This window comes from Symphodus melops (assembly GCF_947650265.1).
Source record: "Symphodus melops genome assembly, chromosome: 14".
NCBI classification, from domain to species: Eukaryota; Metazoa; Chordata; class Actinopteri; order Labriformes; family Labridae; genus Symphodus; species Symphodus melops.
In genome coordinates, this window is record NC_136704.1 from 23,892,189 (window position 1) to 23,907,472 (window position 15,284).

General features: G+C 41.8%; 1 protein-coding gene and 1 long non-coding RNA gene across 3 annotated transcripts; one reads left to right on the top strand and one right to left on the bottom strand.

The window, feature by feature from the left end:
* The first annotated feature begins 1,862 nt into the window (after positions 1 to 1,862).
* LOC306835373 lies at positions 1,863 to 2,139 on the top strand. Its single transcript, XR_013780634.1, has 3 exons — positions 1,863 to 1,899; positions 2,046 to 2,077; positions 2,108 to 2,139. It is a non-coding gene; the product is annotated as an uncharacterized lncRNA (long non-coding RNA).
* A 2,689-nt stretch (positions 2,140 to 4,828) lies between these two features.
* adcyap1a (adenylate cyclase activating polypeptide 1a) lies at positions 4,829 to 10,338 on the bottom strand. 2 transcript variants are annotated; one of them, XM_079360952.1, is made up of 7 exons: positions 9,997 to 10,331; positions 9,675 to 9,779; positions 9,006 to 9,140; positions 8,306 to 8,410; positions 7,378 to 7,512; positions 6,687 to 6,807; positions 4,829 to 5,327 (listed from the first exon to the last, which is right to left on the bottom strand). In XM_079360952.1, the coding sequence occupies exons 2-7, from the start codon at positions 9,770 to 9,772 to the stop codon at positions 5,319 to 5,321; spliced, it is 603 nt and encodes a 200-aa protein (XP_079217078.1). In that variant the 5' UTR covers positions 9,773 to 9,779; positions 9,997 to 10,331; the 3' UTR covers positions 4,829 to 5,318. The 2 variants fall into 2 exon arrangements, with proteins under 2 accessions (XP_079217078.1, XP_079217079.1); XM_079360953.1 differs by lacking the exon at positions 8,306 to 8,410 and having other exon boundaries at positions 4,829 to 6,807; positions 9,997 to 10,338.
* Between the last annotated feature and the right edge of the window lie 4,946 nt (positions 10,339 to 15,284).

The following is a 15,284-nucleotide window of genomic DNA, read 5'->3' on the forward strand; positions in this document are numbered from 1 at the left end:
ATATAGAACTAGCAATATGAACTGACAATGTAGACATTGTCTTTTAAACAGCATCTCATGGATGCAGCACATGTTATAAAAAAAACTCAAGAGTCTTTAACACTGAATATCTCAGCTAGAAAAGTGGGGCTGAAAATAGACAAATTTAAGCACTTAACAAGGTCTGCTGTGAACTGCTGTCAGCGTCTTCTCCCTGAACACTCAACACAACATGTGCTCTATGACTGAGACTGCTGCAAAACAATTGCCAGCTGCTCAGCCTTTATCAAATGTCACATATCCACCAGACAGAGCTCTTTTAGGCTAGCCAACGGCGGAGCTCACAAGCCATCCAACAAAGAGTGACCCTTCTGTAATACACCTTGTACGTGTTTAAATATCATTGAATAGCTGTCTAAGTGCACAACACTTTGTATTTCTAGGCCTATACATCAGGGGTGTTAGCTTGATGCTTGCTAAGTCAACGCAGATCTTACTGGTAGCATGTAGCGAAGTCAGGTGACACAAAGACCGCATGCTCATGTAAGGTGCTAAGAGCGTCATCACACACAACTTCAGTCAACATCGTCTTTATAAAGTCGAGGACAGATCATAATCATAACCACAATGTTTCAACTTGTACATGTGGTAGGGTTAGAGAAACAAAATTGTATGCTTACGTGTAACGACCTTGGGCTTGCTAACATTAGCTACTGTTAGCTAGCTCTCACAAACTGCATCTTGTAGCACATCAAGAGAGAGCTAGAGTGTATTAAACTGAACAATTTTACTGTTTGGACTGTTCTTTTTTATATATATATTTTTTCTTTTTAAAGTGGAACACAAAAGGTTGCTAAGTTTTACTGTTCTATTATTCTGACCAAACAAGCAGCTAGGCTTTTTTTAAGCTAACATTGGTAGGCTTCAAAGTGTTCAAACCATAAAAACTATGAGGACAATAATAAACAATAATAAAAGGAGTTAATTCAAGCGCTGTCGCTCACATTGTTGATTCAGTTTATCAGCATTGTATGGTACACTTCAGAAAGATTATGATAACGATGGAACAAAAGGTAGAGTCTGTTCCCTCACACAACAATCTGTCTTTTTGCTGGAGATCTGGCTCTGAAAAAATGACTTATTTGACCAGAGTAAATATAGCAGCAGCTTTCTATGGCTGAACTTTTGCTCTGTGTGGCAGTCAGTCAAACAGGGCCCAGGGGGCAGCAGTGATGAAAGAGCTTCCTGTGGATTTCCCCTCCAGAAAGCTGTCACTCACATGGCCCCCAGAGGAGCAAGGGGGATCCTGGGCTGAGGCTCAGAGTTTGGCTTGTGGCCTAGGTCTCAAATGTGTAAGAGAGACCATGTGAGTACACTTAGCTTTTTGCCAACACTTGGCCAACAACTCACTTCATATAATCCCCATTTCATTATAAACATCTGCTTGAATCCTTCCCTATACAGCCGTAAAATAATCTCACAGAACATTAAAGAATAGAACAGTTAATTCTCCAAGTCATCAAATAGATTCAAAGTCAAAATAAACAAGTTTACAGAAATTGTTGTCTGGCAGAAGATGGGTTTGGGTCACGATACAACTCACAACTGTTGGAGTCCTTGCTCGACCTTTCGAAAGATGTTGGGTACAGTGCTTTGGTTTCATGGTTGGTTTGGTTAGTTGGGTTGGTTAGTTACTTGGTTGGTTGGTCATTTGGTTTGGTTTGTTAGTTAGTTAGTTACTTGGTTGTTTGGTTTGTTGGTTTGGTTAGTTAGTTAGTTAGTTGGTTTGTTAGTTACTTGATTAGTTGGTCATTTTGTTTGTTTGGTTTGTTGGTTTGTTCGTTAGTTACTTGGTTGTTTGGTTTGTTGGGTTTGGTTAGTTAGTTAGTTGGTTAGCTAGTTGGTTGTTTGGTTAGTTGGGTTGGTTGGTTTGGTTGGTTGTTTGGTTTGTTGGTTTGGTTAGTTAGTTAGTTACTTGGTTAGTTGGTCATTTTGTTTGTTTGGTTTGTTCGTTTGTTTGTTAGTTACTTGGTTGTTTGGTTTGTTGGGTTTGTTGGTTTGGTTAGTTAGTTAGTTGGTTAGTTAGTTGGTTAGTTGGGTTGGTTGTTTGGTTTGTTGGTTTGGTTAGTTAGATAGTTAGTTGGTTGGTTGGTTAGTTGGTTTTGTTAGTAAGTTGGTTGGTTGTCTGGCTTGTTGGTTTGTGAGTTAGTTACTTGGTTGTTTTATTTGTTGGGTTGTTTGTTTGTTGATTCTGTTTACTGTTGACATATTTACAGTTAGCATGTTTTGCTGACCGTTATAATGTTTTGTGAAAGCATATTCAATCTCTGTTCCTCCCACCCTCTCTCCACCCTCCTACAACTTGGTACCGCAGCTTGTAAAAAAAAACAACAAGCTGAGACTGAGCCATCTAAGTGAAATACATCCAGCATGATCTTTTGGTGCTCAGGACAGCCACCGGGGCCCTGCCCACTTCCAATGCATCCTCTTTAGACTGGTTGCCTGGCAACACTGGCTGATTGGGTTAGAAGGTTAGGAAAGGGTCTAGTGAGGGCCGGAGGAATCAGATCACTCCCATTGATCATCTTCTCCCTGCACTCCTCTGAGAGCTGAGGCCAAAATCAAAGCCCTGCCATCATGTCTGAGAGGGGTTATTGTAAACAGGAGAGGAGAAAGAAGCTCAGACAGACACACAATGTGATGTTGAACTACTCAAAACCACAAGTGGCGTGATTGTATTTTAGGCTTTCAAAGACATTCCAGGCGCTGGAGACTAGAAAAGATCCTTTTCTGTGGTGATCAATTATCAGACATCGTATTATGGTATAATATTAAGAGACATGAGGGATCTATTAAGAGTATTAAGCTGCCATTTCATTTGACAAGCATATCAATAAGTGTCATGTGGAGAAGGAACAGGGGGGAGGTCTCTTGAGTGGGTGGGGGTATTTTAAATGTCACCCACTTTACCCACATGTGGGGAGTCCCCTGGGGGTTTTAACAGAAGAGATATGCACTGGACTGATAGGTCGTATCACGAATATCACCTTTTAATCCGAACATGATAGTGATAATTCTAACACTATCAGAGAACAAATAGCATGCTGATTCAACACACTGCTCCTGCTTATACACAAAAATGAATCTGAACTTTACTGTGGACTCTGAAGCTAATATCATCCAGCCCATAAATATGATTTGATTGCCATTACCTCATTTTGTCCTTGGCAACTGCTGCAGGGTTATCCAACACAGGAAGTGGATTCACTGAGACAACAATGTTGTTTTTTGACTCGCCAAAGACAGAAAGTTTGATTCAAATTAAACACCATTAGTCAGACAAATAAACATATTAATAATCTTTATTTATGACCATAGACTGTAATAGACAATCAGCAATCTGTTACAGCTCATCAGCAGCAGCCATCATGCTGGAAATGCTGTCTCAGCCTAACTTTCAGTCAACCTAACGACAGGCTGAGAGCTGGAGCTGAGGCAACTAGAGTGGAGGCTCACACAGGTCGCCATGTGGTGGACACTGTAGCTTCAGTGTTTAGCCAGCTCTGCATGTGGTGGACACTGTAGCTTCAGTGTTTAGCCAGCTCTGCATGTGGTGGACACTGTAGCTTCAGTGTTTAGCCAGCTCTGCATGTGGTGGACACTGTAGCTTCAGTGTTTAGCCAGCTCTGCATGGGTCTGTAAAGCTTTCTGCGTTCTAACCTCTCTCCATGTTTCAAAAGCATCTCCAACATTGATCCTAGTTTGAGCAGCTTTCTGCTGCTGGAGCTTATTAGAAACATGCAGAGGCTTTTTAGCTCGGGTACAATCACTTCTATCTGAAGCAGTTCCACTGCCCGCTTCCATCGCTGCAACACCTGTTGACCTGATAACTGCTCTCATATCTGGCAAACCCAGGGGCGTCTATGTTCCTTAATGTCTGATGATATACTAAGGTAATTTTATGATTTCATTCAGTAGATATTTTACGTATTGCTTCTTTATAGAATTATCATCAAGTGTTGAATTAGCCGAAGAGGATTTCAAATCCACCAAAAAACTGCATTCATTCTATTTTATCATGTGAGTTGGTGGAACGGTTGCTTCTTACATTGCGGTTGTATAACCAGCAGGTTATTTCAGGTAAGACTGGTAGATTTATTTCTGAGTAAATCTGGATACTTCCTCATTTCCGTGCCTGTTTAGATGAAACCAGTCCACGCCAGCTCTCTTGCTTCACACAGTTGACATTGTTTTTTGGCACAAAGTGTGTGCACCAGTGTCAACCCCGGCCAACTGTTCCACCAGTCCTGCCGGCCTTTGGTGGCGAGCGCTGAAGTCCTGGAGAGGTGTAAAGTGCAGCGAGGCAGAGTGTGGCGCGGGCTGGGTGATCCCTCCCACGTCTCTTTACTCATGCTGTCCCGAGGGGAGTCAGACACCTCAGCCTGGTGTCACTGTTCTTCCGCCAAAGCCACTGAGTCACCATGAAAACGGAGCACACACTTGGATCCCTTGGTCTCCATTTTGCCATTTTATTTTTTGGTTTATACTCTTAACATCTTCTAGACTTAAACACCCGCGCAGAAATAACCACCTGCATTTTTGGTTATCCCAGGTCGAGCTCGTTGTAATCTAAATGGATCTGCATGATGTTATCGTGTGTGGCCTTTATTAATGTTGCATACTTCATAATGTTCTCCAGCACTTCCCCTCCGATATTGTGATTCGTCCTGTTGAAAGCGTCGAGGGACGGTCTATCTTCATCATCACTTCAGTCTTTATTACTAATTTTAATCCTCTAAAATGTGTCTAAGCTAAAAGGTGCTTTTGCCTTCAAGGATAAGACGAAATGTTTTGTTGTTTACAAAAAATTTATTCATACAAATCTTACAACACTTTTTTTTTAAACATTTATTGACTTGACCCTTGCGGATCGCCATTTGAAGTAGTAATCTAATATTCAATTTCTACACAGTAAATATATATATATATATATATATCTTTGAAGATAATTCATTTGAGTAAGGCTATTGGCGCTTTTCATTATTATACATATAGTGATTCATGAAGAGTGGGGGAACTCATCTTCCCCTCTGTTTTCACAAAACGTCTAGTGCTCTAAAACAAAGTGCAAAATCAAAGCAGTGCAAGCAAGAGCGCTTCACCTGTAAGCTTGGATGCTACTAAAGATCAAAACGTCAACACAAATCCAAACAACAACATAAAGGGTGAAATGTAAGCTGGTGATGTGCAGCATTGTAGGGCCACTAAATAGCCATCTGTGATTCATGGCGGTTTTTAAAGTCGATGCAAGGCACCACAGCCGCAAACTGCTTCCTGCGTCACAAAGCCTGGAGGGGAATGCAAAATTAAAGAAAGATTGATACAGTAAACAGAAATGGAAGAACTTTACCCTGCTGGTGGAAATAAAAACTGAAGTGTATCTGCAATAATCTTCCTGACAAATTTGGTCTGAATGTGCAGGCAGAACGATTACAGGTCAGAAAATAACAATGAAATCCAATCCAAACAACTTTCTTTTTCATTGGAGACTTTTATATCAATTTGAATATCACAACCAGGATGTTCCTGTGACTAGTTCATACCCTCAATGTCTCTCTAACTCTGTACTTATATCTCATTCTTTTCAATGCAGTGATGTCAGTCTCTTTTGGAAGCCTTTGGATCATCCTTTAAGCGGATAACAGAAAGCTGTTACTACATAGAAATACTTATAAATGACGGTTACAGCTAAAGCATGACATTAGACTGAAGTACATTCATTTCATTCTTCAACAGAGGAAACACGCGAGCCTACAGTTTGTGTTTAAAAAGTTCATGTGAGGTGAAACGAAACACAAAACATCCAGAAAAATGGCAGGTAATGTACGTATGTTTGCAGAAGTCAGAAAAGCAGAAAGCAAAACCATACGGTCGGAGTCGTCTGCACAGATGCTGTGGCTAGTGCAATTACTTTAATCATGCAATCTACTGTACTTGTTACATCGGTTTCATGTGACAGAGAAAAGGGGGAAGCACAATAGATCCAGAGGGTTCAAAACACAAGAGTTCAAAGTGTCATGTGAACAGAATCAGTGCGAGAAGATACCATGTAACAAGTATCACGTTTTTTTTTTTGTTTTTTTATGCTTTTTAAAATTTGCTTGAAGGATGCTTAATATGTAAGTGATTCTTCTTTATGGACAGCAGAGCAGGAGGTTTCCCAACACACACAGAGAACAGTTGATAGAAACACAGGATTGGCACTTTACATGAGTCAAAGGTGTAAACTCACTCTGTAAACACTGCAGAAGTAAAGGACAAGAAAAAAAACCCTCAAAAGTACTCAGGTCCTCCGGTCAGATTTGGGAGAATTTCTGGACGAATCCAAATTGGAAAGGTGGGATTTTTTTTTTCTTTCAAAGAGGCCAGGGTTCAGATCATCTTTCCATTAATCAAGAGTGATACGTGTTATGTATCAGTCTTAATGGGATCAGGTTGGATTAAAGGTACAAATCTGTGAGACCTCAGAGAGACAGGAGCACAAATGAGGTGGGGAAAAAAAGCAGGGTTGGAGTGTTTGGAGCAAAGATCACAAGAGTTAAAGATGAGAGGAGAAAAACAGAGGACACGAGACGCCCCCCCACCCCCACCCCACCCAACCCCACCCCGTGCGAGGATACGGCCTCGGGTAGGAGCCTTCAACTCACCGGAAATTCGGGAGAGAACTGTTTCAGCCAATCTCCCAAAAAAGCCTCAAACTCATCCCCGTCCGGGAGGGCATCAAAGTCTATGTCTTGTAGGATTGGGTGAAAACCTATGTCTTCAAGGCTGTTGTGAATAAAGACAACTAAACTCTTAATGTCACTTTACAAAAAGCAGCATTCACATACATTGATTGTCTTTGAATCTATTTATTTTTTTTCCTCACAATCAAATCTCTTCACTGAATGTTTAAAGACAGGGCTGTTGGAGCAGATCATGGTGGGAACAATCGTCTCCCCTCGTAAATAAAAAGCTCTCAGATAAATCAATGAATACATAAATAGAGGCTATTCTTTCTGGGGGGGGGGGGGGGGGGGGGTCTTAGAATGAACAAAAACAATTGGTCCACAAAGTAGATATATGTGTCCTTAAGTGCTTGAAGTACAAATAAAAACAATATTATTATCAAAATATTCATTTTAATGGCTTACTTCATACATAAATAAATACATGTTTTAGAACACAAAAGCGATCCACTTATTGTTCAGATCTTAGAATGACTTCATCTGGGGCTGCACACATGAAAATGTTGTTTGTTTTTTTTTCTTTCAGGAGAGGAGGGAGTTATGGGTGTGGGAGGAGGGGTGCTACAAATATGCCTGCCGGCGTCCATTGTTTCTAATTCTCTGTCTATACCTTTTCCCCAGGACGGCTGCCAGGTATTTCTTGACGGCCATTTGCTTTCTGTAGCGGCTGTAGCTGTCTGTGAAGATCCCATCTGAGTGTCGCTTGGACAGAGGCTCCGAGCTGTCGTCCAGTGTTTTCCCCCCGCTGTGAGAGAGGAGAGATGCCATCAGGTTTCAGCGTCATTACTCTGATATATTCATACGTAGATGATCCCCCCCCCCCCTATATGAACAGCCTGAGGAGCTAATGGGGACGACAAGGACACTTTGAAAAGGGACTGGAGAATTTTAGCTGTAAAATAAGATATCCCTCATTTGGTTGAGGCCCAGTCTACAGTATGCTCTTATTTTGAAAATATGTGGAGTAAGGGGTAAACACACTTTCAAATAAGTGGGTTCAAATAAAAAATCCAAGCCTTTCCTCCTAAAGTGGGACAACTTTGAATCAGGCTGAGAAATCTGACTGGGAATTAGACATCCCCTGTTTTTGTTACAGATTGTATGCCCCTTTTTTTCTCCAAGATTTTTTGAGGAATTAGTCATATTCCACCTCTTTTTCAAAACCTAACAGCATAAAGAATAAAATTATAATTTTACAAATAGGTTTAGTTCAGACACATTGTTAACCCCCAATCCCGACAATCTGGCGCTTGTTTCGACCTGAAAAAAAGGCGTGACAGGTTTCCCCATAATGATGAGGAATTGCACCATCACTCCCACCCCCCCACCTCCCTCCGATGATTTCATAGCAGATTCAGTGGCATGCATGGGACACACACACACACACACACACACACACACACACACACACACACATACACACACAGTAGACGTTCAACAGCGTGTGATATGAGCATCTTAAAGAATCAGTCAAAGGAAACAAAACAAAAATCACAAAGGACAGAAGAAGAAATGAGAACTGAAGGAGAAGTTCTTACCCTACACGCTTTGCCATCAGAGAATGCAGATATTTCCTGGCTGATAACTGACCCAGCGCTTTCCTGTAGGCTTTATTAAACATGCCGTCTGCATGCCTTTCCATTCTGGGATGATAGATAGTTACACAGTAAAATCACCACACACCCAGCGCAAGAGCAACATTTACAAGAAGCTGCACTGCAAAAAAATAGAAAGTCCATCAAATTGATTATAGGTAGAAATTAATACTCAGGAGACTGTTAGAAATTCAAATACTCCTTTGAGTGTTTGATTATTTGCGTTTTCCTGAGTCATTTGGCCTCTTTTCTTAATTCTTTGCTGAATAAAAATCCCTTTAAAGGAACATTTCTAAAATGTTAAAGCTCAATAAATGCATTTAAAGCATGCATAATAAAGGGGCTGCATCGTTTTCCTCATCGATTTCTAAAAAAATCTTGGTTTTATCGTCTAAAGTTCCCCTGGGAATACAGTAAAAAAATAAATAAACAGAGACATTTTGTGAAATAATAAAACATTTAAAAAAATCAATCGTGTTAAAAAGGTTACTGACAACATTTTGGGACAACACGAGTACAACAGATAGACGGAAATAGAGGACTACAGAGATGAAACGTTCAAGATGGATGTTTTGGAAAAGAAAAAAAAAAGTTTGGGTTTAAAAAAGAAAAGAGAAATGTCGATCCCGGTGATGATGTTCACCTTTTCTCTTGTGGAAAATACATGGAGTAGATGTCCTCGGCCACAGACGGGGCGCTCCTCGCTTCCATTTGCTCTCTGTCGTAATCCAGCGCCGGTAAAGAGTTTCCACCCTCATCATAACCCTCACTGTCCAGTCTAAAACCAACACACACTGTTTTTTTAGAAACTCTGAAATGAAGCAGTGACCTTATAAAAAACTGCGCATTCACTCTGAATACTCGTTTTAAACAAAAAGAGAACTTTTGTCTGAATTCCTCTAACTGCCTGCCCCTAAATGATACTTCATGCAACACTTAATACGCACATCATGTTTCTTTTTAGTTTTTTTTTTTTAAATAGCACATGCAATATTCTGCACAAAACGTCCCCTATTAATTATCGAATCACTTAAATCGGTGGGTCAGTGGCTGCAGGACACACTACTTCACTGCCTCAGCAGCACAAATGACATGACGACAGCTCCCTGGTGAATGTTTCCCCGCAATTATTTCGGAGTGAGCAGCCCTATATGGCTCGGCTGTCAGACGGCTGTCCTGCAATCCAATAGGCTCGAATAGACCATAGACTATCTGAGAGGCAGGTGTGGTATTTAACCTGCACCCTGCAACTCACTGCAATAAAAAACCAAGTTCAAGAAAAATGGAAAAGAGTGAGTAAGAGTGTACATACCTAACAGTGGGAAAGCTAAGCCCCACAGGTGAGCAGTGGACGCTGCAATGCATTATGATTCCATAGATGAGTAAGGCTAAAGTCGCTTTACTAGACATGGTCCTGCTGCAGAAAGAACAGAGAAGAACGACATGAAGTGAGGGCACAGGAGCGTCATTTCACTCAAAAGATTCATTAAATGCTGCAGTCAGCAGAGGTGCTGGGGCTTCTGGGATGTTTAGTTACTTTTTCTGTGGGTTGTTAAAAGTGAAAAAATCAGCCAAACCCCGACGCTTCCCACCTTTACGCTGCGTAAAAACCTTGAAAAGGAGTCTCCTCTTACCAGTGGCGAGACGCGATCCGCTGAAGACCTCAACTGGGAGAGTGAGATAGGATCTCTATCTCAGCCCCGCTCTCTCTCTCTCTCCTCCTTGCTCTCTTCTTGCTCTACCCCGTCAGTGAAGCTCTTCTTCAGTTTTCTTCAGCTTGTTCCGCGTGTTCAGTCCTCCGTGCGCCCGCAGCTCAGTTCTCGGGGATTTGTCCTTCTTCTCGGGCATGAGCGGAATGAAGAGCGCCAAACATTTGTCTGCTGAGAACTTTCCTGCGTGCTTAAGTCTCCCCTTTTTTATTCATAAAGCCGAAAGGCATGCCTATTTCACTTGTCACGTAGGTGGGGTGTGGTAGTGGAGGGGGTTGGAAAGAGGGAGGGGGGGCAGCTGCGTCATCGTCCCCCCTGTCCCATTGGAGTGCATCCTTCCTCCGCGTCAATGAAAGACCCCGAGCCAAGTCATAAAAAAGGAATGGATCTTGAATTCAAACACGATCATTAATTAAACAGTGAATTAATGTCAACACTTGACGTCACGTCATTAATAGGCTCACGTGACTTCCAAAGCCCAGTGGGGAAGGAAAGGAGCTGTCCAGTGCTGAAATGTTAAGCGCAGCCTCTCTGGTACTGAAATAAACACACACACACACACACACACAAAAACTAAAGTACAAAAAGTTTCTCTAAATAAAGCATCAAAGATCTGACTTCAATCATCAGCCTGTGTGGATTTATTTTTAGCTCGTTTTCATCCTTTTAAAATCAAGTTGGTTACAGAGTCAGAGGTACTGGACAGAGGTTGTCCTTAAAATAAGCAAACTTTATCTAAAACATTTCAAAATAAGCGTTCGGGGATGTGTGATTCACACTGGACTGTGACGTAAAGCTGACGTATGATTTATCCATCAGACATGGTCTGTGGAGCTGAAGAAGTGAGAAAGTCCAAAGAGAGTCCTCTGACACAGCACACGTCTTATATCAGCATTTGTTTCCCCCTCTGTTTTTCTGTTGAGGTCAGAGGTCGGGGGCCGCCGGTAGTCTAGTGGTTTGTGTGCACGCCTCACGTACACAGACTATAGTCAACAGGTTCAAGCCCCAAAACATGAAAGGTGGTGGACCGACCTTGAAGCAAAGACGTGACATAGGAAACCTTCCTAAGGGGCAGCACTCAGTCTCACAGTGAGAGACAATGTTTGTGTATCAGTCTGGGAGTGAAACAAAGAAACAGGTGGACTCATTGGACACTGGCAGACATATAGGGGTCCCAATTAAATTTTTTACCCCGGTCCCAATAGAGTCTGGAACCGCCACTGCCTGTGGCCTCTTTCCTGCATCTCATTCACCACGCTCTATCGCTACAATAAAGGCAGAAAAAGCCTGAAAATAAACCTTGAAGAAAAAAAAAAGGTCAGAGGTCGGTCAGGTGCTCCTACAGAACAACAAACACAAATGTCAGAGAGTGAACCTGAGCTGACTTGGTATCTTTTTGGTTTCTGTTGTAAGTGAAAGATGAAGTCACACGGTGTTTTCAGGACTGTGATCACACGTGTTACGAAAGGATGGTTTATAAAGCTTCAGGAGAAAGGAAGCTTTAATGCAGTACGGAAGAAGATCCAGATCACCAAACTAGGAGATGTGCAGTATCAATGGACAGTGACGACGAAGCTGACGCATTAGTCTATTTATATAAGTACTGTTAGCTTTGTCTTGTGGAGCTGCGGTCCAGTCCTGATATATTTCAGACTGTGTTTCTGGTTTCACAAAGTTTCTCTTACTGAGGCATCAAAGAGACGTTTGGAGGCAGCTGACTTCATTCAGTCGTATATTTATAGTTTTCTCCCTCGCTTCATGTGCTTCTTTAAGGAATGGGAGTAACATTCAAAATGCAAATCAAATACTGATTCCTTCACTTGACTTCAGAGGTGGAAAACTCTCAGATTCTTTACTAAGTAAAAGTTTAAAATTCAATATGACTGGACGAATGCAGTGACTGCACGCAATCACAAAACCTGAAGGATGATTGTCAGTTTACTGTAAGAGCTTTTCACTGTCGGAGCAGCTTGAGGTTTTACAATTCCATGGAAGTGCGGCCCTTTCAGGCCCTCTCTCAAAGCCACACAGCAGACCAAAGGGAGTTTGAGGTTTTAAGGAGGAAAAGATATAAATAAAAAAGACTCTGTTACACAAATTAAAAACATTATTATGGCTTTTTTTCCGTTTCAAATGAAGGGTCATTGTCCCTCTTTTGTTCTTGAGCAGTTATTTGAGTATCTGTTTAGAGGAGACTTCACGTGAATATCTCATTAAAGGAGTTATATACTCGGGTACAAAGTGCAGGACTCGGTTCATTTATTTGAAATATTATTAATTGTGAGTTTCTGATCTGCTCGTTGTCATTAGCATGCTCTCGTGACTCCCATCGCTGCTCAGTCCTTATTCATTAACAGTCAGCTGTGTCCACACTGGAGTCAGGACCATGTGTTGAATGTTTAGTGGGTGATTCAGACCGGGTCGATCCTCCTCTGGCTCTGACGTCACGTTTGACGGTTCTGCTGGTTTGCTCCGTGCAAAGAAACACATGACTTTGAATTCTAAAGACGGATAAGGAAGAAGCGCGGCTGAATACTGATACCATACTTACTCTGAGAGAGGACTGCACCCAAGTGGTTATAAGAAGAAAACACACTGTAGTGTATAAAGGCTCCAAGAAAATAGAAAATACAACATCTAAGGTGTGAGGTAGACCATCGAGGGGGGGCGCCTGTAGACCTGTCGGTTTGGGAATGCAGTCCTCCAAGTGAGTTCAGATCAGATCTGTGGCTCCTTACCTGCAAGTCATTCCTCTCTCTCTCTCTCTCTCTCTCTCTCTCTCTCTCTCTCTCTCTGATTTCTGACTCTATTCATCATCCTGTCTCTACGATAAAGGAATATCAAATAAATAAACTAAGTAATATGAATGTTTGACATCAGTTTATGTCTTTCTAAGTGTGAAAGGTAGAATGTAAAGTGTAATGAAATGTGCAGGAAGGTGGAGCGGCTCAGAATGCTCAGATATGAAGTGAAGAGACAGAGGAATAAAAAAAGAAAAAAACAGCCAAATTAAAAATGAATTGCAAACACGGTGAGACTCAACCAGCAGAATAAATCCGTTGTGTGTCAGATCCGTGTCATTTGACTCTGGTCCTCCTTGGACGTCTCTACCTGCTAAGAGGACTTTTTGTGAAGCTGCTTGCTCATTGGTGGAATAATTAGTGTTCTCTTTAGGATATATTACACAGAGTACAGTCTGGACCTGCTCTTTTTTTAGAGTCATGAGGGTGGCTGTGGCTCACTGGACACGTAGGTCGTCTCTTAACTGGAACGTCGGGGGTTCAATCCTGAGCTCCCGTATAGCTACATGTCCTGTAGCGTCAAAGCTCTTTCACGCCGCAGGTCACAACTCCACGCTCACACACTGATGGGAGCTGACACTAACTGATCACATTCACACACCGCCGATGAAGCAGCAGGAGCAACCTGAGATTAAACACCGGACATTAGACCAGGGTGCGAGCGAGGATGGCGGTACTGCTGAATGGAGGCGTAGATGGAAATAAGCGGACTGAGAGACATTATCGATGTGACGTTTTGAACGTTTGTGGATTTGGTGCCGATGAGGAGAACTTGGTTTTGTTACTGTTAGATCTGAGGATGTTGCAGGAGAGCCAGGATTTGACTTCCTGTTGGTCAATCAGAGAGGAGAGTCGGGTGGAGGTGGACAGGTAGAGCTGGGCGTCATCGGCGTATCGCTGGAACTGGGTAATAAATTTACAACCAAGAGGAAGGAGATAGATGACGAACAGAATGGCGCCACGGAAATCATAACGCCTAATGCAAGCGTAATATAACTTTGATTGTTTGATGTGTAAACGAGTCACAGCTGATTAATCGTCTTAGCCCGTTTTAATCTTTCAATTACATGTACACTACTGAGAGCAGAAAGCCGATAAGAATATGTATCCAGTAATCATCGGGTGCCTGACTCACCAGATCACATTAAAGACTGCGAGTGCCTTAATAAAGGTGACACGAGCGTTTTCATCTCCTGTGACAGTTGACTCTGATTTATTCAAACGTCTGCATAAACTGTGAATAAATAACATAAAATCCATATATTGAAGGCTTTCCTGTTTTCCAACGCCATAAAAAGACGACGAGCTTCTGTTCGATTAAATGAGTCGACAAACAGAAGCTTCCTCATAACGTTTAATATGTTTGATTTGGGGAGATTATTTCAACATCAGACGGTATGAGACACGCGAACACGCCAGGTGAACGACATGTGACTCACTATCATTTTAGTGCCAGCAGCTTTTTTGTTAATAAGCTCCCCCTCCTCCCCGTGTTGACATGTCATGTTTGAAGGGTTTTTATTGAGGTTGCAGTCTCATGACTCGAGTATCTTACTGCTCAGCTTTTACGACCTGCCTGTTGACACAGAGAGGCTCTTTGTATCTAATGTGTGAGCTGTGTGTGTGTGTGTGAAATGTGTTTGCACATTCTGGAGATTTGCCTTCATTTTGCCACATTGCACATTGACAGATTTTAATGTTTTATTTATACGTTTTTTGAATTGATAAAGTCTAATCGTCATGGTTACAAGCTGTGCTTGGCCATCCTTGAAGGTACGTAGGTATATACAATGTCTGACTCTTATTTATGAAGCTCCTCTTGGTTTAGTTCCTTCTTACTTATGTTTATTTGTCCTGTGAAAACCAACGTTTGTCGATGAAAATGTCTGGAGGAAAATAAAGATGATTTATCTGTCTGTGAGTAAAAAAGAGAGCGTCAGGACACTTTGAGATAAACAAGCTGTCTGTTCCTCGTGTCCACACTGAGCTGGTGAAAAGAGTGTTTACTCCTGCTCCCCCGTCCTCAGGAAGTTTCTCCAGACTCACTTCAAGCCAGATGAGATCCTCCAGTTTCAGAACTCATCTCGTGTAAAGCTTCTGGGCTTCATCTTAAAAGACATTAAAACGAGCACATTGTTTTTGTGTGTCAGGCGGTAAACATATTTATTTCTGCTGTAAAAAAAAAAAAAAAAAAAAGGCTTTTTAACATGGGGAGTGTATGTTTACTTATTGGGCATTCAGAACCAGCCCCAAGTGGACACAGGAGGAACTGCACGTTTTTGCAAATCCGCTTTTTTAAAAATTGGATCATTTGCCCTGTACACTGCCTTCTTTAGACAGTCAATGTCGAAAATTTACTGTGGGAAAACAAATCTGACACCCAATCTTTGGCTGCAGTTACAAATAATAAAA